The sequence below is a fragment of the Pseudophryne corroboree genome, chromosome 7 (assembly GCF_028390025.1).
Source record: "Pseudophryne corroboree isolate aPseCor3 chromosome 7, aPseCor3.hap2, whole genome shotgun sequence".
In the NCBI taxonomy this organism is placed as follows: Eukaryota; Metazoa; Chordata; class Amphibia; order Anura; family Myobatrachidae; genus Pseudophryne; species Pseudophryne corroboree.
In genome coordinates this window covers 114409099-114428816 of record NC_086450.1, presented here as the reverse complement: position 1 = coordinate 114428816, position 19718 = coordinate 114409099, and the positions used below count along the sequence as shown (strand labels likewise).

Sequence of the window (19718 nt, the reverse complement as noted above, 5' to 3'; positions counted from 1 at the left end):
TGGTGGTCGGGATCCCGGCACCGGTATGCTGAGCGCCGGGATCCCGGAAGCTGGTATATCGAGTGCCACCATTCTATGGAACGTGCAGCGGAGTTTCTGAGTGCCCAGAACCCTCCCTGCCCACATACAATGGACCAAATATTTTTTTCTGAACCAGAGAATGGGACCTAAAGACATGAGCCACTCAGCTCCACCCAGTGGCGTAACTGTGGGAGGCAGTGGAGTTGGCTGCCGCCGGGCTCCTGACCTCAAGGGGGCATGTCTCTTCCACTGTCTCCCGCTGCCTTACTATCCGCTCGCTGCTGTTTCTTTTTTTTTTAATCACGGAGGAGTTGTGTCAGTGACACGGAAGCTGCCTCCTGTATACACAGAGAGCTGGCACTAGTTGCAGCTAGGGGGAGCTCCAGAGCGCAGCTCCTTCCAGTTAAGCAAGCCAGCCGAGTGAAGAAGCTCTCTGATCTTCCGTCAGGCTGATGATAGCCAAAGGTAGGCACTGGCAGCACTTGCCTCAAGCTGGGGGGCAGGGAAGGAAGGAATGGGGAGTGCATGTTTTTAAGTGAGGGGTGTGTGTGTTTTTAAGGAAAGTTGTGTGCTCAAGTAAAAGAGGCATTTGTGTGAGAGGCATGTGTGTGTAAGTGAGAGGCGTGTGTGTGTGTGTGTGTGTGTGTGTGTGTGTGTGTGTGTGTGTAAGAGGCATGTGTGTGTAAGTGAGAGGCATGTGTGTGTGTGTGTGTGTGTGTGTGTGTGTGTGTGTAAGTGAGAGGCATGTGTGTGTAAGTGAGAGGCATGTGTGTGAGAGGCATGTGTATGTAAGTGAGAGGCATGTGTGTGAGAGGCATGTGTGTGAGAGGCGTGTGTGTGAGTGTGTGAGGCATATGTGTGAGAGACATGTGTGTGAGAGGCGTGTGTGTGTGAGGCATGTGTGTGTGTGTGTGTGTGTGTGTGTGTGAGAGGCGTGTGTGTGTGTGTGTAAGTGAGAGGCATGTGTGTGAGAGGCATGTGTGTGTGTGTGTGTGTGTGTGTGTGTGTGTGTGTAAGTGAGAGGCATGTGTGTGTGAGAGGCATGTGTGTGTGTAAGTGAGTGGCGTGTGTGTGTGTAAGTGAGAGGTGTGTGTTTAAGTGAAAGCGGCGTGTGTGTCTTTAAGTGAAGGAGGCATCTGTGTGTGTGTGAGTGAAAGAGACATGTGCAAGTGAGAGGCATGTGTGTGTTTAAGTGAAAGGCGTTTGTGTGTTAAAGTAAAAGCGGTGTTTGTGTGTGTTTAAGTGAAAGCGGCGTGTGTGTGTGTTTAAGTAAAAGCGGCGTATGTGTGTTTAAGTGAAAGAGGCGTATGTGTATGTTTAAGTGAAAGAGGCGTGTGTGTGTTTTTAAGTGAAAGAGGCGTGTGTGTGTTTTTAAGTGAATGAGGTGTTTGTGTGTTTTTTATATATATCGGCAGATCGCTGCGCCAAAGCGTCTCCATCGAGACCCGCTGATGGGTGAGGAAGCACTGTAGTTGTACTATAAAGGTATTCTGATGTCTGTTTTATTTTAATGACTGACTTGGAGTGCGTCCACTTTGTATGTGTATCTATATTACTAGTGGGAAAGGTACCTGAGCACGCTGCTACTGTTCACCCTGAGTGCCGGATAGTTACATATGGTATGTGTGTGTGTATATGTAGGGGGGCACCCACATTTATCATGTCTCTAGGCGACTGGGACGAACTTACGCCACTGGCTCCACCCCTATAGTAACCTGTCAAATAATGTGGAATATCAGTAAGTAGGGCGGGAGGGCATGCATGTGGTTTTATATCTATAATAATAAGTCTAACAGGTTCAGAACATAAAAAAATTCATGCCATCCTTAATTTATTCAAAATCTTGAAGTGGACCCATCACCTATATATATTTACTGTATATGCCGGAGCCCCTCTACAAACCCTGCTTTTGCACTTAACTATTGAAAGCCCTTTGTGGGCTGAGACAATATTCAGCCTACCACTTTACTAGACACGAGTGACATCACCATGTCATGTGCCTCATGCAACAGATCTGTCACCAGTTTCTAGACAATAGACAGTAGACCTGTGTAGGTGATGGGTCCACTTTAATATTTTGGATAAAGGATGGTATTAATTATATATGTTCTGAAGCTGGAATTTAGGCTGATTATTGCTTCATCAAATAAAATAGTTTTTATTATGTGTGTAGACGACTGCTCTGATTTAGGATTAAAACAAGGATGGCATAAATCCAGTGTGACCAACCCTGGAATCCTTACCGCAGTTATGTCGCTGGTCCTCATCGCTCATGTCACCACAGTCATTATCGCCATCGCAAACCCACGTTGCCGGGATACAACGAGCATCATCACACCTGAATTGGTCACTTGAGCATGTTCGCACATGGGACACTGCAGTAAATGAATACAATCGGTGATTGTTAAAAGAAAAAGACATGAAAGAGATTTCCTGATTGTATCTCAATAGAAAGGCATTCTTTGGCACAAATGTTCTCTGCAGAATGTAAAACAACAGAGGTAGTATCTCAGCTATCTCATACTGGTTCTCCTAAGATAAGAAGTCTCTAATTGTTTTACCTGCATTCTGCTGAGCTCTGAGTTACACACGACTCTTATACAAACCTATCCCTGTTCTGTTCAGTATACAATATGTAGAAGGCAGAGGCTATCCTAGTAATGTGAGCCAGATAAGCTAATTCCATTAGAAGCTAGAAAAACATTCATGCAGGGATCACAGGTAATTTATTATAGTCTATGGTAGTCTACATCAGCATGAAACAACAAAAACACAACTAGTCTACAACACAATGTTGAAGATGTGGTTATAAGGCAAATAACTTAGATCCCTATTTCTAAACAACCTGTTGAGTTCCACAAAACCTTACCACAAGACGCTGGTTCATCCGAGCCATCCGCACAATCCACTCCCTGATCACAATACCAGTGACCAGGAATACAACGTCCAAAGGAACATCGGAATTCACTTTCTGTACAAGTCAGAGTAGCTGGAAGAGAGTTCATGCACTTTATTTGTATTTTGTTTTCCTTATACTGAAAGTCTTTCAATTGTTTGGGCAAATTATAAACAAAAATTATTCCAATACTAATCGATGCTAAAAAGTTGATTTATCATTGGTAGCAGTGGGACCACAAAAAGCATATATAGGAAACATGCTGATTCAGGGACTACATAAAAATCCAATGGTCAGCTTCACAGTTAATGCCCATACACACATATTTAGTAAAACAGTTACATCCTAAGAAGCCATTACTTTGCCTATTTTCGCTGACCCCACAGAAATCTACGGGTTCGTCGGCGGTAAGAGCCCATTAATAGTTTAACCACAGAGAAATCAGAGCTTTCTCTGGGGTTTAAATATAAGAAACTGCAGAAAGTCCTGTGACAGCCATTCACTGCAGTTTTGGCTAATTGTAGTACATTAAATAGATACTTTATGTTCGTTATTTTATTACTAATGTGATATGTCATTAAATAATCATATATGAATATATTAGGGATTATTCCCGATGCAACATCATTTCATGCAAATGCTTTCGTGAACACTAACGGCATATTATAATTTACTATACTTGAACTACAAGTCTCAGCATTCTCTGCGAGCTAGACATTTCAATAACACCAAGGCAATGACACCAATACTGTCAGATATATTATAATTTTAAGTATTTACTGCTATATGTTTTTTTTTCTTCCATTTTTATCCAAGCTCTGTTTTTCCGGCAGTCATTTGTAATGTGAACAAACACTGGACAACTTACCACAGTGAGTGGGGCTTTCATCACTCATATCACCGCAGTCATTATCTCCATCACAGAGATAAGTACGAGGAATGCAGATGTTAGTGCTCTGACATTTGGTGTAGCCAGACTGACATGTGCGATCGGCTTTAAAAGAGAACAAGAAAACAGTGTTGAAAAATGGCTCAACAATCCATATCACTTGTATTTAACATACTCCCTTGCATTTTTTGTGACCCAAGTGTAGTTTTTATCTTTTTCTGTATGAGTACCTTTTTTTTTTTTTTTTTTTTTTTTTACGAGGCACACCTTGTTTTATTCAGCAAAAGTTGCTACAAAAACTATATGGAGGTTGAAAAAGTAACAAAACATAAAGCCAACAAAGCATAAAGCGATAGAACTGTGGCTCCCAGATACCATTACATTCTTCACGGATCCCTCTACTATACTTAGCAAAAGGAAAACATTAACAGTAACTTAAAGTTGGTACACACTAGGTGATGTGCTCGGTGAGCGACATCGTATAGTGTGCCCCCATCCTGGGCCGGCCGGCCCGACAGCGGCCATACACACTGTGCGATATCGCGCTAGCGGTATACTGCAGCCTTGAGCTTTGGATGATGAGTCCAAATTGAGCTGTATGCACGGCCGAGACTGAGGGACGTTAATGACTTGCGGAGCCGCGCTTTGCTTGTTGTTTACAGCGTACACAATAGTCGATATAGTAAACGACATTGCTCAGAAAGGGTCAAAATGAGCAACGTTTCTTATTTTATTGACTAGTGTGTACGGACCTTTACTGTATGTTAAGGGTAAACTCCCACGGTTATTATTTATTTGTTTATAAACAGTTTCATATATAGCGCAGCATATTCCGTTGTGCTTTACAACTGAAACAACAATAATAATAACAGCATTTTCAGAGAAAGCTTGAAGGTTTAGAGACTAGAGGTGAGCATTATTGTGAATGGGAGAGCATTCCACAGAGTGGGTGCAGCTCGGAAAAAATCCCTGTAATTTTGAGTAGGAGAGCGTCATGCGTGTGGATGAGAGACCTTGCGCAGGGCATCCATATTTACAGGATGTCAATGTATTTACAGGCCAACCTGGAAGTGTCTGCATCTTCTGATGCACCTAGTTATGAAACTCGCCTCCCCACACCTCCATGAGATTTGCTGAATGAGATTACTCAGATGAGTGTAGAAGGCATGTTTATGGTTCTCTCCTGTACAGTGGGCTATTTTTCGATCACTGCCGTTCAACAACACGTTTTCCGCGTCCTTTTAATAAGACTCAGTTTGCACTTTATATGGGAATGAACATTTCTAAGAATGCAGTAACAATATTTAGGTCCCTCATTATGCAGCAATAACAGATTTCTGTTGCTGCATATCACAATGATACTCAGCTGTTTTGCTGAGTCCGTGTTTGCCGGTGAATCTGTGCCTGTGCAGTGGCTTGTAGTTCAGGCTGGAAATGTGCAGAGTGAACATACTAAACACATCACATTAACTTGTGCTTCAGGACCATCTATTTTATTCGGCTGCCGCAGTTCCTACAAAGAGGCCAGCAAATCTGTCTTCTACTGGAGATCCTAGCCTCGACACTCCCCCAAACTAGAGGCAACACATCTCCATTTTGGGAAATGGCGGCCATCAACGCCCCTTCGCCACCTACAAATAACAGCAGACTGTCAGTCTGCAGCTATAGTGCGTCCAACCATGCAGAACCTGTACTGCACACGAGGAGTATGGGTCCAACACATGCGCAAAGCACCAAACACCAGTACTTTGCTCAATGTGCCGAACCTCCAACAACATTTGAATCAGGCCCGATATGTGGGTCCTTTGTTCGGTCATATCAGGCCCCAGTGAAGCTTACAATTTCTGTACCTCAGACACACAAACACATAGAGACAAGTTAAACAAAAGTCAATTAACTCAGATGGAACATCTCTGGATTTTGGGAAGGTGGTGGGGGGATTGGAGCCAATGGTTTGCGTGCATCTCCGATGGTTATTGATCTGCATATATGTGCAGGGGCAGCACTGCTCATATGCAGACCAGTGGATGCGACAACAGTCAATCAAGAGGCAGCCATGTGGGGACGGGGAGGGGATGACAGTGGAGAAAAAGACCAGTGGAGAAGTTACCCATGGCAACCAATCAGCATCTCCCTTACATTTTATAGAATGTACTTGATAAATGTTTACTTGAAAGCTGATTGGTTGGCATGGGCAACTTCTCCACTGGTCTGTTTATCCACTCTTTTCACTGCTTCTTGAATAGACCCCTGATTGTTTTATAAAACATGGGTCCCGTTTTACAGGTATTCCGAGACCAGGGTTTTCTGACGCAGATTTTGTGGCCTCGGCTGTGTGATCACTCTGGACATCCTAAGAAACCTGAGGGTTACTGAGATGTCCGATGTTCTTGCAGATGGTCTAATCCTGCGCCTTCAGAGGCTGCACTTACAGAAGACACCTCATGCGGCATTAGCATATTTTTACACAGAGGGCCTTATTCAGTAACAAACAGAGAAGTGATGCAATGATCTGCACATGTGCAAACTTTCACATTGCGCTCACGTCCCGGAAGTATTTGACTGCAACATAATTGACAGTGGGGGTCATTCCGAGTTGTTCGCTCGGTATTTTTTTCTCGCAACGGAGCGATTAGTTGCTGATGCGCATGCGCAATGCCCGCAGTGCGACTGCGCCAAGTAAATTTGCTATGCAGTTAGGTATTTTACTCACAGCATTACGAGGTTTTTTCTTCGTTCTGGTGATCGTAATGTGATTGACAGGAAGTGGGTGTTTCTGGGCGGAAACTGGCCGTTTTATGGGTGTGTGCGAAAAAACGCTACCGTTTCTGGGAAAAACGCGGGAGTGGCTGGAGAAACGGAGGAGTGTCTGGGCGAACGCTGGGTGTGTTTGTGACGTCAAACCAGGAACGACAAGCACTGAACTGATCGCAGATGCCGAGTAAGTGTGGAGCTACTCAGAAACTGCTAAGAAGTGTCTATTCGCAATTCTGCTAATCTTTCGTTCGCAATTTTGATAAGCTAAGATTCACTCCCAGTAGGCGGCGGCTTAGCGTGTGCAAAGCTGCTAAAAGCAGCTTGCGAGCGAACAACTCGGAATGACCCCCAGTGTTGGGCGTCGGGTGTGCGGCATGTTGGCAAAAATGCAGGTGTGTCCGAAGCATTTTTAGGGCTGCTGCATGACATCACACGCAGCTGCTCCGATAAACAAAATGGCGGCGGTGCACCTGCCTTTACAGCTAGGCTGCGCAGGCAGGGGTCGACTATAGTTTCATGCAATCGCAATCTTATTCCTGTGCGGTTGCAATTAGATTGCGATCGCATAGCGGGGCAGTCATTCTAAAGCTGGGCAGCCCCCAGCTGAGATTTTTCCAGTCATAGTTTCTGCTGACATTGCTGAATAAGGTCAAGAGTCTTATGTGGTCACCTCTGAATCACCCCCAAATGGCACCATTGGTCGGAATTGGGCCCAAGGTCCCAACACTGACAAGCAGCAACACAGACCTCCTTGTCACCCAACTTGAATTGGTATATTGTTTAAAAGAAATTACAGAGCAGAAGAAAAGTAACAAGGTTTAAAAAAAAAACCTCATTGGCGTTCCCTTTTAATTAAGCCTATTTGCAATAATATAAATGGTTAACTCACGACAATTCCGCTCGTCAGATGTGCCGTTGTCATAGCAGTTGTTGACTCCATTGCAGACATATGAGCGTGAGATGCATCTGCCATTATTACAGGAAAATTCAGTGTTTGGGTCACAAATCCTGAACAGACAACCGGCCTCATCGCTGTTATCTCCACAGTCATTGTAATGATCACAGCGGTAGCTGTAGGGAACGCATTTCCCATTGCCACAGGTGAACGCTGTCGGGGAGCAGGTATGAAAAGCTGGCAACAGAAAACAGAAATACTGTAAGCAAAGTGCAGAGACTCTGTACTGTGCCATAAATGAACACATCACTCTTATTCTCTTACTGTACCTGCCAGAGCAAAAACAGCTGCAAAACGGACTGCATGCGGGAGAAAATAATCATTATCATTAGTACAGGTTACAGCAACATAGGCATGCACAGAGGAGTGCTGGCAAGGGCAGCAGATTAGGAACTATCTCCAGGCCACTCTTTTAAGATAGGGTTGGATCAGAGAGATAATCACAATTATGTGTGTTCTGGCCAATACTTCCATACTTACTGATGACCCGACTGACAGCCTTTATGGAAACAGTGGTTGGAGTTTAAAGGCTAAAAACAACATTAACAAATTACTAATAAGATAGTCTTGACATGGTACAGATGTAGCCACGCTCATCCAGCTTGGCATATTCACGGCAATGTAGGCTCGGCAAGTGTGCCCGCGACTAGGACGTGCGCATGCATCTAAGTACACATGCCTATAGGAATAAATGGGCGGTATACTTAGACTCAGCTCGGAGTGCTTAGGCGCACGTGTGCCTAGGCGCGGCACATGTGCCCGTGCAGCCGAGTCACAGGCTGGATGAGTGTGCTACATCTGTATGTTCTAGGTTCAGGGCCATGAGAAATGAGGGGCCTCTGTGTAAAGGAGGTGTGGTCACGCTGTGATTGTCACGCCAGGCTCTTTTTGGGGTTGAGCGAGCGGGTCCTCACCATTATGGGGGGTGGCTGCTACTCTTTGGGAGGCCCCTATTCAGTTAAAGGATGTAATGCAGTGGCTTAGCAGCAGGAGTAATGCCTTCAGTTACTGGAACTGCAGTATATAAAGGGCAATGAAGTAGTTCAGGTGGGCTGTAGGGGGAAAAGGTTCCGATTGTATACTGCACCCGAGAGGCCTCCTATATCACCATTCATTACAGCTATATATTACAGATACATATTCCTACACAAATATAGGATCTATTTCACAACATTGCATCTGCCATGGTCAAGGGTTTGATCAATGAATGAGGTTTGATCATGACTGTGCATCTAATGTTTATGCTTTCATTTCTGTGCCATTTTATAATGTACAATACAATTGTTTATTCTAAATTCTTCCAATTATTAACTTTTATGATGATTATACAGTATATATTTTCTGCAAAATGAATAAAAAGAACCTGTACAACAAAAAAATCTTAAGCGAATGTAACGCACCACATACACGTTCCAGTTCATCACTTCTGTCCCGGCAGTCATTGTCATTGTCACATTTCCACCTTTCTGGAATACAGCGGCCATTAAGACAGGTGAACTGCCCACTTTGACACCTTGTTGAATTGTCTACAATACAATCCTTGTTATTGTTTGCCAAATACCAGCTGCCAACTGAAGGACACTGGCATTCCGCTCCATTTGGACCTGAAAATGTAGACAATATTGGTATATTAACTGTCACCACAATGTAACAGTTTGTAATCAAACAATTGTTCATTCCGAGGGGGGGTTCTTAATGTTTTTTACCTTAATTCTTTGAATCTCGCACCTTTACCGGATAGTACTGCCCAACGTCAGTACCATCTGTATGTAAAAGTAGGAGAGGGGGAGACAGATTCACTGTATTCTAGTAGTTTAAAAAGAAGCTCAGGGAGAGAATATTGTATTGTAATACTTCCTAATTGTTTTAAGACAAATTTAGCAAAGTAAAAAAAAATAGGAATTTAATACCTACCGGTAAATTCCTTTTCCCGTAGTGGATACTGGGAATAGTAGATTACCAAGGGGTATAGATCGGGTCCACTGGAGCCTGGCACTTTAAGAAATCAATAGTGTTTGCTGGCTCCTCCCCTCTATGCCCCTCCTAGCAGACTCAGTCTAGGAAACTGTGCCCGAGGAGACGGACATACTTTGAGAGAAGGATATAACACATAAAGCGGTGAGGTAATGAACCAACACACAATAACAACAAAGATAGCAGAGCTAACCCTAACAGAGGAAAGCAACGCTAACTACAGAAGGATAGCAACGCTAACCAAACAAGGAAAAGGGGAAGCAACAGCAAACCCAACCACGAACACTTATGCAGGACCCGAAGCACTGAGGCAGGCGCCCAGTATCCACTACGGACTATGAGAAAAGGAATCGGTAGGTTTTAAATTCCTATTTTCTCTAACGTCCTAGTGGATACTGGGAATAGTAGATTACCATGGGGACATCCCAAAGCTCCCAGAATGGGTGGGAGAGTGCTGAGACCCCTGCAGGACCGCCTGACCAAACTGAAGGTCATCTTTGGCCAAGGTGTCGAACCCGCAGAACTTAACGAATGTGTTCGAACCACACCACATAGCTGCCCGGCACAACTGTAAGGCTGAGACACCCCCCGGGCAGCCACCCAGGAAGAACCCACTGACCTCGCGGAGTGGGCCTGAATAGAACTCAACAGCGGCAGAGCTGCCGTAGTATAGGCTTGTTGGATAGTCAATATGAGCCAACGAGCAATGGACTGCTTGGAAGCAGGGTGACCAATATTTGTAGCATCATAAAGGATGAAAAGCGAGTCAAACTTCCTGTTGCAAGCAGTCCATTTGATGTAAATCCTCAAAGCCCTCACTACGTCCAGGGACTTTGGAGTAACGGAATTGTCAGATAAAACTAAAACCACAATTGGTTGATTAACATGAAAGCCTGACACCACCTTCGGCAAAAACTGTGGGCGAGTTCTGAGCTCCGCCCTATCCTCATGAAATATCAAGTATGCGTCCTTACAGGACAGAGCCCCCAATTCTGACACCCATCAAGCAAAAGCCAAGGCCATCAACATAACAGTCTACCACGTTAGATACATTAAGTCCACCCTATGTAGGGGTTCAAACCAATCCGACTGGAGAAAGGTAAAGACCACATTAAGGTCCCACAGAGCCATGGAAGGAACAAAGGGTGGTTGAATGTGCAAAACCCCCTTAAGAAAGGTCTGTACTTCAGGAAGTAACGCCAGTTGTTTCTGGAAGAAGATAAGAGAGAGACAAAATCTGAACCTTTATGGAGCCTAAACGTAAGCCCTTATCCACTCTTGCTTGCAGGAACAGTAGAAAACGGCCCAGACAAAATTCCACATTTTCTACATTCACACCAAATTTCTTCCAAATATGGTGGTAATGTTTGGAAGTGACCCCCTTACGGGCCTGGATCATAGTGGAAACCACCTTGGATGGAAGACCCTTTCTGGTTAAAATCTCCCTCTCAACTTCCAGGCCGTCAAACGTAGCCGCTGTAACTCTGGATAGATGAACGGTCCTCGTTGAAGAAAGTCTTTGAGAAGCGGCAGAGGCCAGGGTTCCTCCAGCAACAGGGTCAATCCGGAGCAATGAAAATCACCTGAACTCTTTCCTATTTGAGTCTTTTGAGAACTCTTGGGATGAGAGGAAATGGAGGCAACAGGTAAATGAACTGGTAAGTCCATGGCATCGTCAGAGCGTCTACTGCAACTGCCTGCGGGTCCCTCGTTCTGGAGCAGTAACGACAGAGCTTCTTGTTGAGATGAGAACCCATCAGGTCTATCTGTGGACACCCCACCGGTGAACATGTTGTTGAAACACCCTGGGGGTGGAGGCCCCATTCCCCCAGATGGAGGTCGTGCCTGCTTAGGAAGTCCGCTTCCCAATTTTCCACTCCTGGAATGTAAACGGCTGAGATGGCCCTTGCGTTGGCTTCCACCCAAAGGAGTATTCTTGACACCTCTCACAATGCGGCCCTGCTTCTTGTTCCTCCCTGTCGGTTGATGTACGCTACTGCTGTGGCGTTGTCCGACTGTACCTGTATGGCCTGATTCTGAAGGAGGTATGAGGCCTGTATTAGAGCATTGTAAATTGCTCTGAGTTCCAGGATGTTGATTGGAAGAGCAGATTCCTGAAACTACCATGTCCCCTGGAACTGTGCCCCTTGAGTCACAGCCCCCCAACCCCAGAAGCTGGCATTTGTTGTCAACAGTGTCCACGACTGGGTCTTGAAACTCCGACTCTCCACCAGATGGGAGACTTGTAGCCACCATAGCAGGTATATGTATGCTTTCGGAGACAGGGTTATATGCTGATGCATGTGTAGGTGAGATCCCGACCATTTGTCCAACAAATCCAGTTGAAATGGTCGCGCATGGAATCTGCCATACTGGATCGCCTCGTAGGAGTCCACCATCTTGCCTAGCAAGCGAATGCAAAGTTGAATTGAGACCACGCAAAGTTTCAGCACCAACCGGACCATAGACTGAATAGTTAAAGCCTTGTACATTGGAAGGTAAACCTTCTGAGACACCGTATCCAGGATCATCCCCAGGAACTGAATTCTCTGAGACGGTTCCAAGTGAAATTTCTAGAAATTGAGTATCCATCCATGATCTGAAAGCAACCGAGCAGACAGGTCGATACTGTGCAGCAGCTGTTCCCTGGACACCGCCTTTATCAGGATATCATCCAGGTACGGGATTATAATGACACCCATCATGCACAATTGTAGCATCATCTCCGCCATGACCTTTGTGAATACCCTTGGGGTTGTGGAGAGACCAAAGGGTAAGGCCTGAAACGGGAAATGCTGGTCCAGTATCGCGAACCTGAGGAACGCCTGGTGAGGGGGCCAAATTTAGATATGCAGGTATGCGTCCTTGATATCCAGGGACACCAGAAACTCCCCCTCCCCCAGATTCGCTATTACAGCTCTTAGCAATTCCACCTTGAATTTGAACACTCGACGATAAAGGGATTTGAGGTTCAAGATTGGTCGTACAGAGCCGTCCGGCTTCGGAACAACAAAGAGACTTGAGTAAAACCCCTTTGTGTGCAGCTGAGGAGGTACTGGAACAAAACTCCCGTAGAAAGCAGCTTTTGTACTGCCTCCTGTAAGGAAACTCTTGCTACCGGTGAAGCTGGTAAGCCTGACCTGAAGAATCTGAGAGGAGGGATTTCCTGGAATTCCAGCCGGTATCCTTGGGATATGAGGTCCCTCACCCAAGGATCCCGGTAGGACTCTGCCCATATGTGGGCGAAGTGTTGAAGGCAAGCACCTATCTGAAAGTCGCCTTGCTGCTGGGGCCAACCGTCACATGGAGGGCTTCGTGGAAGAGGATCCAAAGGTCTGGTCCGCAGGTCCAGCAGCCGCTGGTTTACGGGACTTACCGCGAGTTTATCTGGCAGCATTGGAGGCACCTCTGGCTTTGCCTCTGAATCTGGCCACCCGAAAGGACTGCAGGGAGGGTCCAGGATAGGGATGTCTGACTGGTGGGGGAGCAGACGGCAGATATGTAGATTTACCTGCAGTTGCCTGAGATATCCACTTGTTCAGTTCTTCTCCAAACAAGGTAAAAGGAAGGTTCTCAACCTATTTTTTAGAATCAGCATCTGATGATCATTGTCGCAGCCACAGGGCTCCACGAGCCGATACTGCCATAACAGTGGTACGGCCGTTAATGATACTAAGTTCCTTAACAGCCTCGCTCATGAAGTTTGCAGCATCTTGGATGTGCTGTAGTGATGTAACTATCTCTTCCTGAGGTAGTGTAAGCAGCCCTTCAGAATCTCATCACACCATTTTACCATGGCTCTAGAAATCCAGCCACATACTATGGTAGAGTGTTGGGTTAAACCCGCTGCAGTGTAAATTGATTTAAGAGTGGTTTCAATCTTGCGATCAGCTGGGTCTTTAAGAGAAACAGCCCCAGGTACAGGTAAAACAATCTTGCATGACAGCCTGGACACAGAGGCATCCACTGTCGGTGGAATTTCCCAGATTTTTCTATCCTATGTAGGGAAAGGAAATTAAGTTAGCACCCATTTAGGGGTAATAAATTTCTTGTCAGGATTTATCCACGCTGCCTTAGCCAGGGAATCTAATTCTTTAGAAACCGGGAAGGTTGCAGAGGACTTTAGTTTCACATTAAAAACAATTCCTCTGTCTGTTCTTCCTCCTTATCTGGAAAATTGAGCACTTCCCTAATAGCATAATTGAGGGCCTCAACACCTGGGGACAGGGAATTATCCTCGTCCACCTCAGCACTTCCTTCATCAAAGTAACTCTGGTAGTTCAAAATCAGAGTCAGATTGCAATAATTGTGGGAGAGTGCGTTTATGAGACCAACAGGGGAAGCTGAGGAGCCTGCCTGTGGTCGGCAGTAGCTATCAAAAATGTGTCCATTGTTTGTTTCAGGGTCTGTCTTTCTTGTTTAGCCATAGCTAACTCTGAATTAATACAGGTAATCATAGTTTTAAATGATTCCATCCACTCAGGTTCCTGCACATTACTACCCTGTGAAGGTAGTGAGCATTGGGTACACATTAGGGACCCATGTGAGAAAGGTGTAAACCTAGCCTTGCATAAAGTACACACAGACTTATTTGCAGGCATGCTTGCAGGGTCGGACTGGCCCACAGGGGAACAGGGGAAACCACCGGTGGGCCCTACTGCCTGTGGGCCCTCCTCCTCCTCCTCCTCTAGGGATCAAGTCCCAGACTATCCTAGTGCATTGGATTTATGCACTATACATATGTTACATTATACTTCACAATAATTTGGTTTATTACATATTTACCAAGGGGCACAGAACATGTAATGGTTAGCCAAACCTCTATGGTGGCTGCCCATGCCCTCACTGGAACCTGGCTATATCTTTAAGCATGGGCCCCTACAGCAGCATTCCCCCGGTGGGCCCTTCATGCCCCAGTATAATACTGCATGCTTGAGTAGAAAACACACAGATTACTATGAAACACAGTGCAGTATTAGTGATATAGCACACTTATCCCAGACCACCCTGAATGGAGTAACACAGAGAGGATTGGGAACAGCACACAACACCACAGACCGAGCAGCTGGATGTCTCTTATGTGTAAATTTCCACACATCGGTTTAACCACTGACTATGTGCTCCCTCCTTCACTATAACCCCCTGGTGATTCAGTAGGTCCTGTGGAGGAGCAGTCTCAGCATGCAGCCTGTCAGATCAGCAGCAGCAGGAAATGGTGCCGTTTAGCCTCTGGTCCCGCTCTCCGGGAAGCCCCGCCCCCATAATGGTGCGCGGTCCCTGTAGTTTATACTGGCTTACTCCATTATTTGTGGAAAAAGAGAGTGCACAACCCCCTTTTACCATGCTGCCAGTGTTGGTACTCAGTGGGCACCGCGGCCCGTAGCCGGGTGATCATTGTCCCTTCATGCCACCATTTGTACCGGGGACCCCAGTGTAACACTCTCCGCACCGCGTCTCTTCGGCATCTGTTATGGGTGGCGGCATGCTGGCGGCATGGGCTCACACCCGAGGGGTATGAGAAACATCACCTCAGGAACTCAGTGTCCTGTCAGCGGGGATACGAACCATTAACTCTAAAGAAGTTGATTCGGTCCCCCCCCCCCCCTAAGTCCCACGATGCAGGCAGACTGGTTGAAATAGAAATTTCTGAAGAAAACTCTCTGGAGAGCAATAGAATGCACCCAGCTTCTTGGGCACATTTTCTAAACTGAGTCTGCTAGGAGGGGCATAGAGGGGAGGAGCCAGCACACACTATTGATTTCTCAAAGTGCCATGCTCCGGTGGACCGGATCTATACCCCTTGGTAATCTACTATTCCCAGTATCCACTAGGACGTTAGAGAAAACTGTGTGTTGTGTATCCATGTGTGGTAGAAGATTTAGATTGTAAGCTCCACTCGTGAAGGAACCAATGTAAATGTGTAATATAAAGGTCAGTAGCGGATCTTGCCACGGGCAAGCAGGACTTTTGCCCGGGGCGCCGCCTTCCGGAGGGCGCCGGCGCCATCCGGAGGGCGCCGCACCATGGCAAGATCCGCCACTGTGTGTGCCCCCCGCTGCCGCTGTGTCCCCCCACAGTGAAGGGAACTAGACGCTATCCGTCTAGTTTCCCTTCATATAGAGTACCTTTGCTGTGGGGTGCACGAGGACGTTATCGCGCACCGCACAGCATTGTGGGACTGGCACAGACGCTAGGGGTCATGATTGACCTCTAGTGTGTATGCTGTGCTATGGGAGAGACGTCATGACGTCTCTCCCATAGATCCGAGGAGAGGAGCGGCGGCGGCAGCGGCGGAGGTCTGCAACGGCCGCGACTCAGGAGCGGGGATTGTAAGTATCCTTTTTTTTTTTAAGCGGCGCTACTGGGGGCACAAATGGCGCTACTGGGGGCACAAATGGTGCTACTGGGGGCACAAATGGGGGCACAACTCTACAGGGGGCGTAACTGACCATGCCCCTGTATGAAGCCATGCCCCTATTTTTCGCCCGGGGCGCCACAAGGGCTAGAACCAGCCCTGATAAAGGTGCTATATAAATGAGATAAATAAACAATTTGTTTGTTTGCCATCTGAGATGGTACTATTGAAGAAAGAAGATTTCCATGGGATTTATAAAGAGGCAAATAATGGATGTAGATGTGTTTGTATTTTATTACATTGCAAATGTACATTTATTACTAAAACAGTCGGGGTAATTCAGAGTTGATCGCAGCACAAAATTTGTTAGCAGTTGGGTAAAACCATGGGGGTCATTCCGAGTTGATCGCTAGCTGCCATTGTTCCCAGCGCAGCGATCAGGCTAAAAAATGGCATTTCTGCGCATGCGTATGCCCCGCAATGCGCACGTGCGACGTACGGGTACAAAGCCCGTTGTGGTTGTGCACAGGTTCTAGCGAAGTTTTCAGTTGCACTGATGGCCGCAAGAAGATTGAGAGAAAGGGGGCGGTTCTGGATGTCAACTGACCGTTTTCAGGGAGGGTTTGCAAAAACACAGGTGTGTCTGAAAAAACGCAGGCGTGGCTGGGCGTTTGCTGGGCGGGTGTATGACGTCAAATCCGGACACGAATAGGCTGAAGTGATTGGAAACGCTGAGTAGGTTCAGAGCTACTCAGAAACTGCACAAACTGTTTTTGCAGAGCTCGGCTGCACATGCGTTCGCACTTCTGCTAAGCTAAAATACACTCCCCAGTGGGAGGCGGCATAGCGTTTGCACGGTTGCTAAAACTAGCCAGCGAGCGATCAACTCGGAATGACCCCCCCTGTGCACTGCAGGGGGGTGGGGGGCAGGTATAACATTTGCAGAGAGAGTTAGATTTGGGTGGGTTATTTTGTTTCTGCGCTGGGTAAATACTGGCTGCTTTATTTTTACACTGTAATTAAGATTTCAGTTTGAACACACCCCACCCAAATCTAACTCTCTGCACATGTTATATTTTTCTCCCCTGCAGTGCACATGGTTTTGCCCAACTGCTAACAAATTTGCTGCTGCGATCAACTCTAAATTACATAAAATGTGTTTAAAATCCAATGTTTCCACTTTCATGCTGTCATTACATGCTTTGCATTATGTTGCTACTTATATTGCAACGTGTTTCATTTCTGCATTTACTGCATTCATAAACACAAAAAAACCTTCAGTGATCTCTAAAACACTAGCTAAAAGGAATATCAAATAGATTTGCCCAATCTAATGCTGAATATCGGTCAGGTCCATATTTTTACTGATTGTGGGATTGAAATGTAAATATTCAGCTATTTTGAAATGATGGTACACATGCACGTGGCTGCTAATATATATATATATATATATATATATATATATGTATATACATATTCTACCTGGTGCACAGATGTGACTGCATCCACCATTGAACTGATCACAGGGGCTGGCACACTGCTGCTGCTTGCTTCTAGACAAGATGTGAATATCCATTGGACGCTGGGGCAGGTTCTGGATCATGACAATCTGATCTGAGCCATCGTGTTTATTGGCCCGGTAAATACTCCTTGTATTCCAGTCACTCCAATAAATGTGCTGATCATACAGTGTCATAGCAAAAGGATAAATCGCCGTGCTAATGACGACTTCTCGGTTTGTGCCATTTAAAGAGCAACGTTCTATCTTCTGTCTGTTTAAAAAAAACACATACAGAATTAATACTTTTTCTTAATGCTGTTTAGAAGACAGAATATTGACACAAATGAATCCTACAGTATATATTACACCTGCATCAACATTTTTCACAGATTTGTGTGTAACTAATTGTAAGGTACTATATATATACAGGTTGAGTATCCCTTATCCAAAATGCTTGGGACCAGAGGTATTTTGGATATGGGATTTTTCCGTAGTTTGGAATAATTGCATACCATAATGAGATATCATGGTGATGGGACCTAAATCTAAGCACAGAATGCATTTATGTTTCATATACACCTTATACACACAGCCTGAAGGTCATTTTAGCCAATATTTTTTATAATTTTGTGCATTAAACAAAGTGTGTCTACATTCACACAATTCATTTATGTTCCATATACACATTATACACACAGCCTGAAGGTCATTTAATACAATATTTTTAATAACTTTGTGTGTTAAACATAGTTTGTGTACATTGAGCTATCAAAAACAAAGTTTTCACTTTCTCACTCTCACTCAAAAAAGTCCGTATTTCGGAATATTCCGTATTTCAGAATATTTGGATATGGGATACTCAACCTGTATATATATATATAAGATTTGCAGCACTATTGGAGGTATATGTGGACAAACATTGAAACAGTAACAACAATAAGTACTAGAAGTGTATATAGTTTAGCACAAATTTACTATAACGTGCAGAAAGAGTTAGATTTGGGTGGGTTATTTTATTTCTGTGCAGGGTAAATACTGGTTGCTTTATTTTTACACTGCAAATTAGATTGCAGATTGAACACACCCCACCCAAATCTAACTCTCTCTGCACATGTTAAATCTGCCTCCCCTGCAGTGCACATGGTTTTGCCCAACTGCTGACAAAATTCCTGCTGCGATCAACTTGGAATTACCCCCATAGTTTTGGCCAACTGCTAACAAATTTGCTGCTGTGATCAGATCTGAATTACCCCTACAACATGCAAAAGCATCCAGTATTTACCCTGCACAGAAAAAATATAACCCAACCAAATCTAACTCTCTCTGCACATGTTAAATCTGCCCCACCTACAGTGCAAACATGAATCAGGACCTATATTAAGCTCCACTCTCCTCTTTCTGTTGCATTACTCATTTGAAAATGTATTTTAGAACTCAACTAAAATATTTCTTCTGTGGTTAACAGAAGATTCAGTTTAGAAATCTTCTGTTGAGACATAGAAACACAGAAACATAGAGTTTGACGGCAAATAAGAACCACTTGGCCCATCTAGTCTGCCCCCCCCCCCCCCCCTTTAACGTTATTTTTTATCTCTAACCTTGTTTGATCCTTATTTCTTTGTATGGATATCCTTATGTCTATCCCATGCATGTTTAAATAGCTCTTCTGTCTTAGCCTCTACCACCTCTGATGGGAGGCTATTCCACTTGTCCACTACCCTTTCTGTGAAGTAATTTTTCCTCAAATTTCCTCTGAACCTTCCCCCCTCCAGTCTCAGTGCATGTCCTCGTGTCCTATTGCTTCTCTTCATTTGGAGAATGTTTCCCTCCTGGACTTTGTTAAAACCCTTGATATATTTGAAAGTTTCTATCATGTTCCCCCTTTCCCTTTTCTGCTCCAAACTATACATATTGAGATTTCTTAGTCTTTCTGGGTATGTTTTGTGATGTAGGCCATGCATCATTTTAGTTGCCCTTCTTTGTACAGTTTGTAATGTATTAATATCCTTTTGAGATGCAGAAACTGTGATCTATATGGTTCACAATGGAATGATTTGCAATTTGCGGCAAAGAAAAGCAAGGTGTAATGTACCCATGCTAACAAAATCCCAGAACACTGGATGGAATATGTTGTTATGTGCAATCCTGTGATTTAGAGACAAAGTACATACAAACTTGCATCAGCCCAATAAAGCCGCTCTTCATCGTAGTCAAGGGTAAGTCCATTCGGCCATACCAGGCTAGTGTTTACAATGACTGTGCGGAAATTTCCTCCTAGTGTAGCTCTTTCTATCTTAGCATTGGAGCCCCAGTCAGTCCAATACATATACCTAATACATTGAAAACAGGGACAAGATTTTATTATGCAAA

General features: G+C 44.9%; 1 protein-coding gene across 1 annotated transcript in view; it reads right to left on the bottom strand.

Annotated features, from left to right (window-relative positions):
- The window catches only part of LRP2 (LDL receptor related protein 2), a 449269-nt gene that overhangs the window by 151475 nt on the left and 278076 nt on the right, over positions 1 to 19718 (bottom strand). The window contains exons 43-49 of the mRNA XM_063932587.1: positions 19520 to 19678; positions 17330 to 17619; positions 8919 to 9122; positions 7453 to 7695; positions 3786 to 3911; positions 2891 to 3010; positions 2265 to 2396 (exon numbers count right to left, since the gene is read on the bottom strand). Coding sequence (XP_063788657.1) covers positions 2265 to 2396; positions 2891 to 3010; positions 3786 to 3911; positions 7453 to 7695; positions 8919 to 9122; positions 17330 to 17619; positions 19520 to 19678 — 1274 coding nt within the window. The remainder of the gene's footprint in view (positions 1 to 2264; positions 2397 to 2890; positions 3011 to 3785; positions 3912 to 7452; positions 7696 to 8918; positions 9123 to 17329; positions 17620 to 19519; positions 19679 to 19718) is intronic.